Genomic DNA, 12,708 nt, shown 5'->3' with positions numbered 1-12,708 from the left:
CCAAAAATCAAGTCTGCGCTGAAAGGGACCAGGTTCGAGTCCGTGGATGCAGTGAAAGCAAAAGCGACGCAACTCTTGAAGAGCATAACACAAGATGACCTGCAGCACTGCTTCCAACAGTGGAAAATTCGCATGGAGCGGTGTAGGGATCGGGGAGGGGACTACATTGAAGGGGATAACATTTCGACTGTCTGATTTTTTTTTAATAAAGGGTTAGAGCATGAATCCGGTTTCTTTATTGCCACACCTTGCAGAGACACCTGAAGATGGCACATTAGTCCTGAAACATGTAGTGTGGAAGTGAAGAATAAGGTGAAAAAGTGTATACACTGTAAGACGGTCAGCATAAACCATGGACATATTTCACATTGGTAGGTCACTAGCATTGTTCCTCAGTCGTATCATTTTTTTTTTCATGTTGGTTATTTAATGACACTGTCAGTATTGAAACTGTATAGCATCAATGATAGAGTGATTAATGAATACGGAGCAGTTGGTGAAAAGAGAATTGGCAGAGGAGACTGGAGTACTCTGAGAAAACCTACCCCAATGCTACTTTGTTGAATACTGACCCCACATCACCTAACCTGGAATCATGCCCAGGCTGCCACAGTGGGAAGCTGACAACTAACTGCCTGAACTGGAGAATGTCCTGCATCAGTTCGATTGTTAAAAATTTGATATGAGAATTTCTACATCTAAGATCTAAACAGTAAATAGTTGAAGGGCCCCTGTGCCTTGAGCTGGAAATTCAAAATAGTGAGTTTAAAAATGTGAAAGTTGAAATGACAAGTAGTGAAGTGATGCAAATACAAGTTGAACAGTAGGTAATTAAAATAATCAGAATATTCAGATGCGCAGATGATACTGTATGGAAGCACAGTACAAAGTGTTATTATGCCTGTTCTGAAACAATACCACAAAAGCAAAACAAATATTGAGAACAGCAGAAATAAGTATATTTTTTTGGGGGGGGGTTTCAGTAGCTAGGCTGTATAGTGTCAGGCAAATGCGTTACGATGGAAGTGATCAGAGCAACAGTAGAAGAGCTGTTTTTTCTGTTGGTCTGTGAAGAGGGGTTATCAGTGGGACAAGTTCAGAGTTTAGTCAGTTGGCAGAGAATTGTAACAGAGTCAGTTGAAAAGAATTTGTAAGTGAGTCTGTGAAGAGAAGACTTTAGTTGGTGCAGTAAACACAGAAGCTGAAGAATCTCCACTATTACGAGTATAAGCCATTACCAGGGAACTACTGGTGATGACACAGCAGCAGATATAAAAACTGCTGATTTGTCAAGTATGGAGATTAGCGATGGCACTATAATTAAGTGTATAGTAACAAGTTGTGTGTAGTGGCCAGTAAATCCAATTTCCAATCCAAACCCTGTCGATAGTCACTCCTTAAAATGACCCGAGGAGGGTTAGGTTGACACCTGCTGGTGAAGCTAAATGTGAACCTGCGCTGCAAGTTGATTGTGTCCGGAAAAGACATTGTGGGTGTTGTAGTATAGTTCTTACTGTGTAAGCCCAACAGGAAAAGGAAGTCCATGATTTTTGGTTGCAGTGTGATCTCCTAGGCCCAGGATTGGTGCGTCGTGAACGGGTCATTAAAAGCAGGGATGAATCTGTCGTGATGGTGCGCCCCTTCACCATGGTGCCAAATGTGATTGAGCTGTCATACTACAGCAATGTACTCTTGTCTCATTTTGTTCTGGACAGCGTCGTAGGTGAGTGTCAACCCCAGTCATGTCATAATGTGGCATCATCTGATATTATTAGGGTCATTACATCAAGAAAGCTAAGTTAGGTTGGTCATGTAACAAGCATTGGCATACTTATGAGGATAGACAAACTATGCCATGAGGATGTTAATTGGCTCAGCATAGGGTCCAGCTGTAGGGTATTATGGTGCTGTTGCATGTGTCTGTAACAGTTGAGTGTCCAGCACTAGATCATCATCACACACATATCACCATGTGTTTTAACACAAATTTCTTACAGTCACTGCCCTGTACTCTCTTCTGTCTGCTGATCCAAACCCACCTGCCATGGTTGGCAGCTACCAGGTGCTACCATTCACAGAGGAACAGGTTCAGCAGTTTGCTCTGGATCTCTGTGAAGTCCTGCAATTTGAATTCATCTTCACCCAGCCATGTCGGCAGCTGGAGACAGCCATTGAAGATGTTCTCACCCAGTTCAGATACAAGGAGATCCTTTTGTGCAGTGAGGTATGCCATGTGTATAGCCCTGTGTGACAGCGCAGCATCGCATTTCCTGGTGTGTGTGTGATGAGTACCTCTCTGTTGCAGCCCACACACTCCGAGAACCATCAGTGGGCCATGAGGTTCGTGAAGAACTTCAGTGGTGACAGCAGTGACTCTGGTGATGAGAAAGGTACAGACAGGAGGAGTACACAGACATTGATGGTGAGACAGTGCTCATTGTTTATGAGATGAAAGTTCCTCAAGTACAGTCCTTTCTCTGATTGAAGACTCTTCACTCATTACATCAGATGCGCTCTCAAATCGTCTTCATTTGTAGTGGGGTTGATCTCACAACCTCTGTCTCTCCATGTGCTTCATCATTAGCCACCCTAAATGGGTCAATGCTGGTTTAACATAAATGTTCTTCTTCACCAAATGCCTCCCACCATAAAATGTAGGCAGTATTTTTATGTTACTAAAACAGGCCCCAGGCTAGTGGGCCATATCAACAGAATGTGCAGTTGGTTGGAAGGACCTGAACAAAGACATCAGATCCTGGGTCTCATAAATGATTATTAGTATCTAGAAAGATTTATGAATCACTGAGATCACGAGTTTTATCGTATCAGCATTGTCCACTCAGTGCAGTATAGTATAGTATAGTATTTATTGCATTCAAGCAAATCCAATTACAGGCCAACACCACTGGACACAGAACAAGTCAAATATCTTCAACAAATGCTCCAACAATGGAACTAGTCAACATAAAATATACATCAACCTAAAATATACATAACACAATACCATGTTTAATTGTAAATAAAATAAGTTAAAATTGTAATAAAAACACATTACATAATAAATTCATTCAACTTAGTAGCTTATATATCTCAAACCATAAAAGATCACAACATCCATCAACTATAATGAGGTATGTTTGTTACATGGCAAGTTGGCAATTATATCTTACATGTTCAATACCAAATAAANTCAGCAAAGGATGCCGCTCATCGTATGAAATATTACACTTCGCAGCTGCATTCCAGCGAGGTCTCAGGAACCGTTGGGAATATCGCTGGACCAGCGGCTTCGAAGATGTAATTGTAAAAGGTTATTGGAGGATTTGAAGTAACACACCCGCCTTCCGTTTGAATGATCGAATGAGAAGCGATGATGGAATATATCTGCGAGGGTGGGGAGAATTAATGTCCCCAAACTCGAGGATGTAGTCCGGGCTTCGAAACACTTCTGATTCGGTCATTCTTACCGATAGACGTGTTTCTGCATATGGTAAAACGTTTAACAGTGTGTAAATGTAATGTGTGTAATCCCTACGGACAGAAGTGTTTCAGCCTATGATAATAAACAGTGAGTAATTGTAAGGTGTGTCGGCGTGATATTAGTACCCTTGTTCTACTCATAATCCAAGACCCGTATAAAGACCTGAGAAGGAATTTCACTGCCTACCGAAACCACACCCAACAACGGAAATCAAAGGGCGTAAGAGCGGTTGCAAAAGTGAATGAAAATAAGAATAGTAAATCATTTTTAATGTTTCAGTAGGCATGATGGGCATAATAACCCTCATTGAATAACACGCCTTACACAACTTAGGTATGAGTTGGGATATATGGGCCTTCCAAGTACACGTAATGCCAGTAACCTTGGAACTGCAATTAGCTGCCCATAATTGACATGTTAGTCACATACTCCAACTGAAAATTGTGGGTAAGTTGTTCAGATTGTTGCAGTCACTGTGTAGTCATGCAGGATCAATGTATGAATAGATTTTCAGCTCAGGACAATACCCACCCCCATATTAGGGGCTTGCCACCTTTATCTGTAGTTCGTTTCTTTAGAACTGAAAACGATTCTGAGAGACACTTTTGTCCAGAAGAAGTGAAGCGGGTTTTTCTTATTCCATCGTTAGAAAATATTGTCTTGATGTGAATCAGTATATGGGGACTCAGTAGAATACAGTGGTTTTGTTTCATCCCCCCCCCCAGAATTTTCAGGCCTAACTTTGAAGGTCTTTGATGCAGTAAGTAATGGAAGTTAACTCTACCTTTTTAGCATCCTTTAGTTTGTGTTCTATCACACTGTAGAGGAAATTTTAATAGAAATAGGTTACAGAGCAGAATGGACTCATGGATATCTTGTTATTTACCCAAGAATTTAAATTTTGTCTTTTCTGTTCCAATTTCCTCTCGCATGTCTGTAACCTAAACCCAGTGAGAACAGTAATTTGATTTGTTTGATTTGTCCTCTTTTTTTGTGCCATTTGTTGAAGTGAGCCTAGCAAAATTCCTGTACCTACCCAATTATCAGTATGACTGAGTAAGCTTTTGCTAATATGTCATCATACTGAAATTAGTTTTTAATTTTACTTTTAAGAGACTGTTTCCTTTCCATTTGCTGGGTCAAGAATTATGCTCAGATGTTCTTTAAGGTTGCCTTTTTACTGACTGTAATGAGTTGTCAGTTGAAGAGAGATTTTCAGTAAATTTTGAAAGGTAACTGTTAAAACAATTTACACTTTTTAGGGAATGTCTCATTTCAGTATTATTACAGTTTATTGGTGCTGTTTGAGCATTACATGGTTCTTTCCATACCATTTGTTAGTTTTACCATATCCTCAGTCAGTTGTTGTCTTTCTTTCTTTCTTTTTAAAAAGGAGAAGGCATATCAGCTGAAATGTATTTTAATTAGACAGAAAGAATTTTACACCCTTGTTGAACAAAGAGGAAATCAGATGTTAATGATAAACAGAAACATGAGGTTTTTCTCATTGATGAAATTTAGAGCGCTCTCTGTGCCTTGTGATGTCATGTTGGCAAGACTGTGCAGCACCGTATTCAAAAGGTTAGAAAGAATAAACTGTAATAGGATTCCACCTCTCTCCTAAAAGCAGACACATTTGATGTAGTACAGAGCGTGGAAAGCAAGAAATGCTCTTATACAATAAATTTTTTAACAGTGCTGAATCAGTTGTGGGAGCAATTTTAACAGTGTGAGTATTTGAAGAGGTGACAGTGAAGGCACTTTTGTTCCAGCTCGACACACGGGAGGAAGCCCTTCAGAGTCTGGAGTTCTACCATGCCCTTCTGCGACCACTGATTGACGTGTATGCAGTGAGTGCACTGGGGCTGCACCGACTTGTGGGTCGCCAGCTTACTGAACATGATTACTTGCAGGAGTTGCTGTTGGAAATGAGGACACAGCTCAAGATGGGGTTTGCCCAGTATGGTAAGCTTCAGAACAGTCAGGCTAGACTGCAATATTGTCAGTAATTTGTCTTTATTAGCATGTTAAAATGATACCACCTGAGCAGGTAGACATTAGAGAAGCTGGAGGTTCAGCACTACAGTCACTCACTGCAGTCGTAACCATGAGATGTGACTAACCGAGATCTGTTTCCCAAATGATGTCCCTACAAAGGTTCTCTTTTCTTCTTTCCCTCGCCTGAGCTGATGTCCGGCAATGAAACTTGCCTCAGCTTTAGAATAAATGTAGATTTAAGAAATTCTTTCTTATGTAATTTTCACCATTCGGCTCCTACTTCATCTGTGATACTGTAACTGTGGTCATCTGGGTTGTGAGAAATAGTCTGCAAAGTAATTGCCAACATTTTGGAAGAATGTACTGGTACCCACAAACCCACAAGGCTGTAATCACAGTATAAGGTTTCATTGATAAGAACTGAAATCTGATCACAGATTTAATAAGGTGAAGAAAGCGAACATTTTTATATGTTTTGTGGATAGTAGTCAGTTGTTCCTGGATATCTGTTTAAACTTCCAAACATATACAAAGTTGCTTGTTGTTGTTATAATGCGCTTCTGTTGTGGATTATAATATTATATTTAATGTTTTGTTCTTTGCTAGCCCGTTTTAACGTAGCAGCTGTTCAGGTCCAGCCCTCCCTGACTCTTGACATTTCTGGGAACAAGAAGCCACACTCATTTAACCATTATGAACTCAAAATGCAGTAGACATTTTTAACTTTTTCTTTGTTTATTTCTTTACAGAGGAAAGTTTATCTGTGGATCCTTTTAAGAATTCACTGAAGCTATTTGAACGTTGGGAAGTGCTTGAGTGCCTGTCACATGACCGAATTAAACTTTATTACCTGAGGGACGAGTTTGACAGTGAGCGGAATGTACAAACAGTGTTTGAGAAAGTGAAGAGGTTCAAATGGGCTCCTGTGCCAAGTGGTGCTTCTTGAGGACTGGGACATTCGTCTTCCATAATAGGTACAAACAGCTTGTTTCTAATTGACAGTAACATTGGAGTGTCTCCTGATCGACAGTAACGTTCGAGTGTCTCCAGTACTGTGGCCCATACAGATTATAAGGGAGATGCAGGCAGGAAGGCTCTTATTAATACTCAATGGGCTGGGTTCATTTAATTTGGTGAACAAAACATTGAACTTGCGAGATTTGAGGTTGTGATAGCAGTGACCTTGAAGTGGGATGTGATGCTGCGTAGTCTGATAGAAGTTCACTGATATTATGCCAGAAGCTGGTGCTTGCTTCCTGCTCTTTGCTTGTTCAGCATATCTCCCTCCCCGAAGATGGAGGCCCTGAATTCCTGCATAATATCAGTTATCCTCTGCTGGACTGTGTGGCATCACATTCTGGAAGACAGTACCCTTCGTAACTTCAGACATTTGTGCCTTAACTGTGATGTTTTTTGACGAAATACACAAAACCTTTACGCATCCCATTAGTCATCAGTTATTGTGTTCTTGTTATTGTGTGTGTGTGTGTTTTAGATTTTAACAAAGTGTATCTAAAATATCTATTATACTGTTTTTGTAGGGAAGCTGCAAATATATTGAATAAGCAGTTGCGGACAGCCGACAAGGGGTGGTCCTCCAGCTTGGGGGTTGGGCTTGGGGCTAACAACTCACCGTAAAAAGTAATTATGTTACCAAAATGACCACAACGCCTCGGACCTGGACAGATTCCTGGATAAACGACCTAAGCTAAAGAAAATGGATATGAGATTTGGCACTTGGAATGTTCAAAGGTTGTATAGGGCAGGTTCACTCAGGGCAGTACCAGAAGAAATCTTAAAATATAAGTTAGATTTAGCGGTAGTACAGGAGTCAGATGGGACGGATGTGGCATAGAACTAGAAGGCGAATATACATTTTTCTATGGAAAGGGGAAAGAAAATCATGAATTAGGTACGGGTTTTTTTTTGTACATAAGAGAATCGTATCAGCAGTTAAGAGGGTAGAGTTCGTTAGTGAGAGGATATCATATATAATACTAAAAGGTCGATGGTGTAATATCATCATTACGAATGTTCACGCCCCAACAGAAGATAAAATTTATGACATAAAGCACAGGTTCTGTGAAGAACTAGAACACGTATTTGATAAATTCCCGAAGTACCCTTTGAAAATTTTGTTACGAGATTTCAATGCCAAAGTAGGGAAGGAAGACATTTTCAAACCAACGATTGGGAATGAGGGTTTACATGAAACTAGTAATGATAATGGAGTTAGAGTAGTAAACTTTGCCACATCAAACAAACTTACTGTCAGAAGTACAATGTTCCCACATCGTAACATCCATAAATTTACTTGTGCACCATCCGGGCACAGGAACAGCTTGCTTGCTAACGTGGTGTATGCAAGCCTCCTAAGTTGTATCAGGGATCTCGAAGCTAGAAAACCGGGCAACACAAGCTGGTAATTTAGGAGAGGGCAAGTGAAGACAGGAAATCAAATGGAACCATAAATAAGCCAGGACTGTAGTAGAATGAGCGCATTAGGAAGAGACAAGGCTCAACACAGTTGTTAACTAAAATACATATAACTATATTCTGTGATATGAGGTAAGGCCATCGGCATAAACAACACAAAAATAGAAAAGAAATAATAATAATACAAACTGTCCCACAAGGGATAATGCAAACATGAATGAAATGAAGGTCACACACACGACGTTAACTTTTCCAAGTACCATACTTACGTAAGTAATAAAATACAAACTAAACGGTTTTACCTCGCAAATGAGCCAGATGCTTTACCATGACCCGCGAGGGCTCGTTTCCCCGAACGCCATGCTAAATGGCCAAGACAGAATTTCAAATCACACGGTTAAGCCGAAACTCAATTTCAGAGCTAAGGGCAACTGCCCAGATGGTGGCTACTAGGGGAAAGGAGACCGACCCTAAGGCTGGCAGAAGTATTAAGGGAAAGAAGGGGGGGGGCACGTGACTACCACATCACGAAAGAGCATAATCAGAAAGAAGGAAACATGGCTTCTGCGGAACACTTCGGTAGACGGAGGGGGTCCAAAGACCCCAGTCACAAGGAACCGTTAAACACGGTTCACTGGAGATGACACTCAAGTATACTTGATGTCCGATCATTCAGTGCAGCAGATTGTGATACTGACCACCACCTGCTGGTGGCTAATGTTAAGGAAAGACTGGCAGTGAGCAAACAAACAACACACAGACTTCATATGGAGAGGTTCAATCTCAAGAAATTAAACAAGGTAGAGGTTAAAGAGCAGCATCATGTTGAAACCTCAAATAGGTTCACAGCTTTGGAAAACTTAGACACTGAGGTGAACTTGATAGAGCCTGGAAAACTATTAGAGAGAATATCAAAATTTCAGCCAAAGAGAGCCTAGGTTATTATGAATTGAAGAATCATAAGCCATGGTTCGATGAAGGATGCTCAGAATTATTAGATCAAAGAAAGCAGGCCAAACTGCAATGGTTACAGGATCCAAGCACGTTAAATGGGGATAATCTGAACAATATAAGACGTGAAACCAGCAGGCATTTCAGGAACAAAAAGAGGGAATATCTGAAAGACAGAATTGATGAGCTTGCAATGAACAGTAAGAACGAGAACATAGAGATTTGTATAGAGGAATAAATGACTTTAAGAGGGGTTACCAACCTAGCAGTAACTTAGTGAAGGATGAGAATGGTGATCTTTCATATTCCCACAATATTTTGAATAGGTGGAGGATCTAGTTCTCTCAGTTATTGAATGTATATAGGGTAAGTGATGTTAGGCAGGCAGAAATCCATACAGCTGAGTCATTAATACCTGATCCTAGCCCCTTTTGAGGTTGAAGGTGCTATTGCAAAATTGAAATGGTATAAATCGCTAGGTAGTACATCAGCTGTTCATAGACTTGAAGAAAACCTATGATTCAGTTAGAATTGAAGTATTGTACGGTATTCTGATAGAGTTTTGTGTTTAAATGAAACGTATAGTAAAGTCGGTGTAGGTAAATATTTGTCAGATAAATTTCCTATCCAGGATGGTCTAAAACAAGGAGATGCCTTATTGCCACTCCTTATCAACTTTGCTTTAGAATATGTCATTAGGAAGGTCCAGGGAAACCATGAGGGGCTGAAATTAAACAGAAAACATCAGCTGTTGGGCTATGCTGATGATGTGAATCTACTGGGAGATAATGTAGATACCATAAAGAAAAACACAGGAACTTTAATTGACGCAAGTAAGGAGGTTGGTCTAGAAGTAAACACAGAGAAAACTAAGTATATGTTGCTGTCTCGTCACCAAAATGCAGGGCAATTCATGACATAAAGATAGCTAACAGGTGTTTTGAAAATGTGGCACAGTTCAGATTTTTGGAAGGACTGTAACAAATGAAAACTGGATTCAGGAAGAAATTAAGAGAAGAAAGCCGTCTTTTGGGATTTGGCACCGTGTATAAGTGGTGTTAACCGACGTTTCGGAGGAACGTATCGCCTCCATCTTCAGGGTAGAAGAAAATATAAGAATTCTGCAAGCGAAGAGACCGTGAGAACCGGTAAAAGCAGACAGCTATGTGAGAGCAGTGAGGGTGAAGGGGGAAGGGCAAGTATACAANTCAGATCCAGAAGGCCACACAGGCCATGACCAACCAACATAACAACCACCCCCACCCCCCTCAGCCTACGGATTAGTGCCCAGCCTTTAACCTTGCCTTTCTCTTCCCTACATAAAAACCACGCTTGTCCCAGCTCCCTTTCCCCTACCCCTCCCACACTACTGCTTTCACTTGTATACTTGCCCTTCCCCCTTCACCCTCACTGCTCTCACATAGCTGTCTGCTTTTACCGGTTCTCACGGTCTCTTCGCTTGCAGAATTTTTATATTTTCTTCTACCCTGAATATGGAGGCGATACGTTCCTCTGAAACGTCGGTTAACACCACTTATACACGGTGCCAAATCCCAAAAGACTGCTTTCTTCATAGTCACCGCCGTGAAAGCCTCAAATCTTACAAATTAAGAGAAGATTGAACTTGGGTAATGGTTGCTACCATTCAGTCCAGAACCTTTTGTCTTCTTGTCTGCTGTCCAAAATCATAAAAATTAGAATATACAAAACTCTAATTTTGCCTGTGGTTCTGTATGGGTGTGAAACTTGGTCTCTGTCATTAAGGGAGGAACATAGGCTGAGGGTGTTTGAGAACAGGGTGTTGAGAATATTTGGACCAAAGAGGGATGAAGTGACAGGAGGTTGGAGAAAACTGCATAATGAGGAGCTTCATAACTTGTACTCTTTCTCCAAGTATAATTAGAATGATCAAGTCAAGGAGGATGAGGTGGGCAGGGCATGTGGCACAAAAGGGGGAGGCAAGAAATGCATATAGGATATTGATGGGAAAGCCAGAAGGAAAGAGACCACTGGGAAGACCAAAGTGTAGGTGGGTGAACAATATTAAGATGTATCTTAGAGAGATAGGGTGGGATGGGATGGATTGGATTGATCTGGCTCAGGATAGGGACCATTGGAGGAATCCTGTGAATACGGTAATGAACCTTTGGGTTCCATAAACTGCTGGGAAATTCTAGAGTAGCTGCAGAATTGGCAGCTCCTCCAGATGGGCTCAGCTCCATGAGTAAGTAAGTAAGTATTATACTGTTTTTGGGGGGCTAGTGTTGGGCCTAGTCTAGTGAAGATGGGTATGAACGTGATTGATGCCAGTCAGTAAATTGAGTCCTTACACCCTCAAGAGCTTTGAGACTGCTGATGTGGTTCTGTAGAAGGATGGTATTATTTCCAATGTGACCCATGTGTCATGTAGATTTTAACTTTCAGAACATACATTCCAACTGAAGTCGTGAGTCTCAAGCCCCAAAACCTTACTGTCGTGTTGCTTGTCCATTTTGGAACAGATTTGGCACTATTTTGGTGCTCATGTTATAATGCAGATCCATAATTGATTTTCAAAATGATATCTGGGTACCTAACTTTGTGCCTAATATATGTGGTTCTCACAGCAATATATATTAATACTCTGGGATGTCACATTATATAATCTAGCAGATGGGATGGGCACCAATGATTTGAAGGAACCTGCAGCCTTTGTCTCCATTCTTATACCTTAAAATGGAGGCAGCGCCCTCCACACTGTCACCATCTACCAAAGTACATGACATCATATCCGGAAAGACAGTCGTCTTACTGTTGGTCCGTGCAGGTCCCATTGACTGCACAGTGAAGCCTTGAAGAGTTTTTTGTTTGCCTAAAACCTGACTTTTGCCACAGCACTAGTAATGGCTTATATTGATTGCTGTAGTTCTTTGGGAGAAGGACGCCTATATTTTGTTTTAAATCAAATTAACAAATAGGTACTATGATGTGTTTGGATAGGTTGTTATAATTCGTTATCAAAAATGGTAGATTCCCATTAATTCCTTGAAAGAACAGTTCTTGCAGAAATTCAGATTTGTTACAAGATGATGTCAGTGACTGAAAATTGTTTTTGCTTGATTTTCTAAATTCATGATTCTGTTGGTAGGTTGAAACCCTGACTAACATTTAGCATATATATAGCTGAAACCAGGAGAAACAGTTTTGTTCTTGTGTTGAGTCTTCCATAATTCAGTCGGGTTAAATAGAAAACTGATTGACCATTAACTGCCAAGCAGCGAAGTATTACAGTGGTGTTTATGTGGTTCAGCTACAGTAGCATTGCAGTATTGTAATTTTAAAATATCGTTGCATATTAATGATTAGACACAGATTGGTAATTGAATTTATTGGATGCTCATAGCTCATAAGTACAAATGATATAAGAAGTTTCACTAATTTACATATACCACATAAATCACTACAACTACAGCACACACACAGAAGTTATCTGTTTAGTATTCTCTTGGCACTAGTCATTGCCAGGTAGTGACTGCTAACAGTAGAGATTTGCCATGGCCAACCACAAACTGCTGTCGCTTGCAACTCGTGAATGACTGACCGCTCAATTGCTGCTTCTGGACCTTGCCAGCACAGTGATTCTCGGTTCCGAGTCCCACAGGACTCATGCCCATTACTCTGAGGCTCTGGGAGCCTTTAGACTGGCTGCTGCTGACCCTCATTATACAACCTTTCATGGACAGCGCAGAGAAAAACACTGTGCCTCCTTTCTTTGTGTCACAGTATCTTTTGCAATCGAAACGTGTTTACTGTGCCGCTGCCTAGCAATGGCTGCTTCCACCTGTTCCACTATTCTGGCCTTA

At 40.8% G+C, this 12,708-nt stretch overlaps 1 protein-coding gene and 1 long non-coding RNA gene across 6 annotated transcripts in view; both read left to right on the top strand.

Annotated features, from left to right (window-relative positions):
* The window catches only part of LOC111862913 (glycerol-3-phosphate acyltransferase 1, mitochondrial), a 39,469-nt gene extending 32,445 nt beyond the window's left edge, over positions 1-7,024 (top strand). For all 5 annotated transcript variants that reach the window (XM_023848779.2, XM_023848769.2, XM_023848761.2 and 2 more), the window contains 5 exons: positions 1,561-1,723; positions 1,998-2,224; positions 2,306-2,422; positions 5,254-5,446; positions 6,229-7,024. In XM_023848779.2, coding sequence (XP_023704547.1) covers positions 1,561-1,723; positions 1,998-2,224; positions 2,306-2,422; positions 5,254-5,446; positions 6,229-6,425 — 897 coding nt within the window. In that variant the 3' untranslated portion in view covers positions 6,426-7,024. The remainder of the gene's footprint in view (positions 1-1,560; positions 1,724-1,997; positions 2,225-2,305; positions 2,423-5,253; positions 5,447-6,228) is intronic.
* Positions 3,198-3,582, top strand: LOC111862956. The gene is made up of 2 exons (XR_002842519.2): positions 3,198-3,328; positions 3,474-3,582. It is a non-coding gene; the product is annotated as an uncharacterized LOC111862956 (long non-coding RNA).
* Positions 7,025-12,708: the final 5,684 nt, after the last annotated feature.

The sequence above is a fragment of the Cryptotermes secundus genome, unplaced genomic scaffold (assembly GCF_002891405.2).
Source record: "Cryptotermes secundus unplaced genomic scaffold, Csec_1.0 scaffold1274, whole genome shotgun sequence".
NCBI classification, from domain to species: Eukaryota; Metazoa; Arthropoda; class Insecta; order Blattodea; family Kalotermitidae; genus Cryptotermes; species Cryptotermes secundus.
The sequence above is the reverse complement of the archived record's forward strand: the minus strand, read 5'-3'. Positions and strand labels throughout refer to the sequence as shown.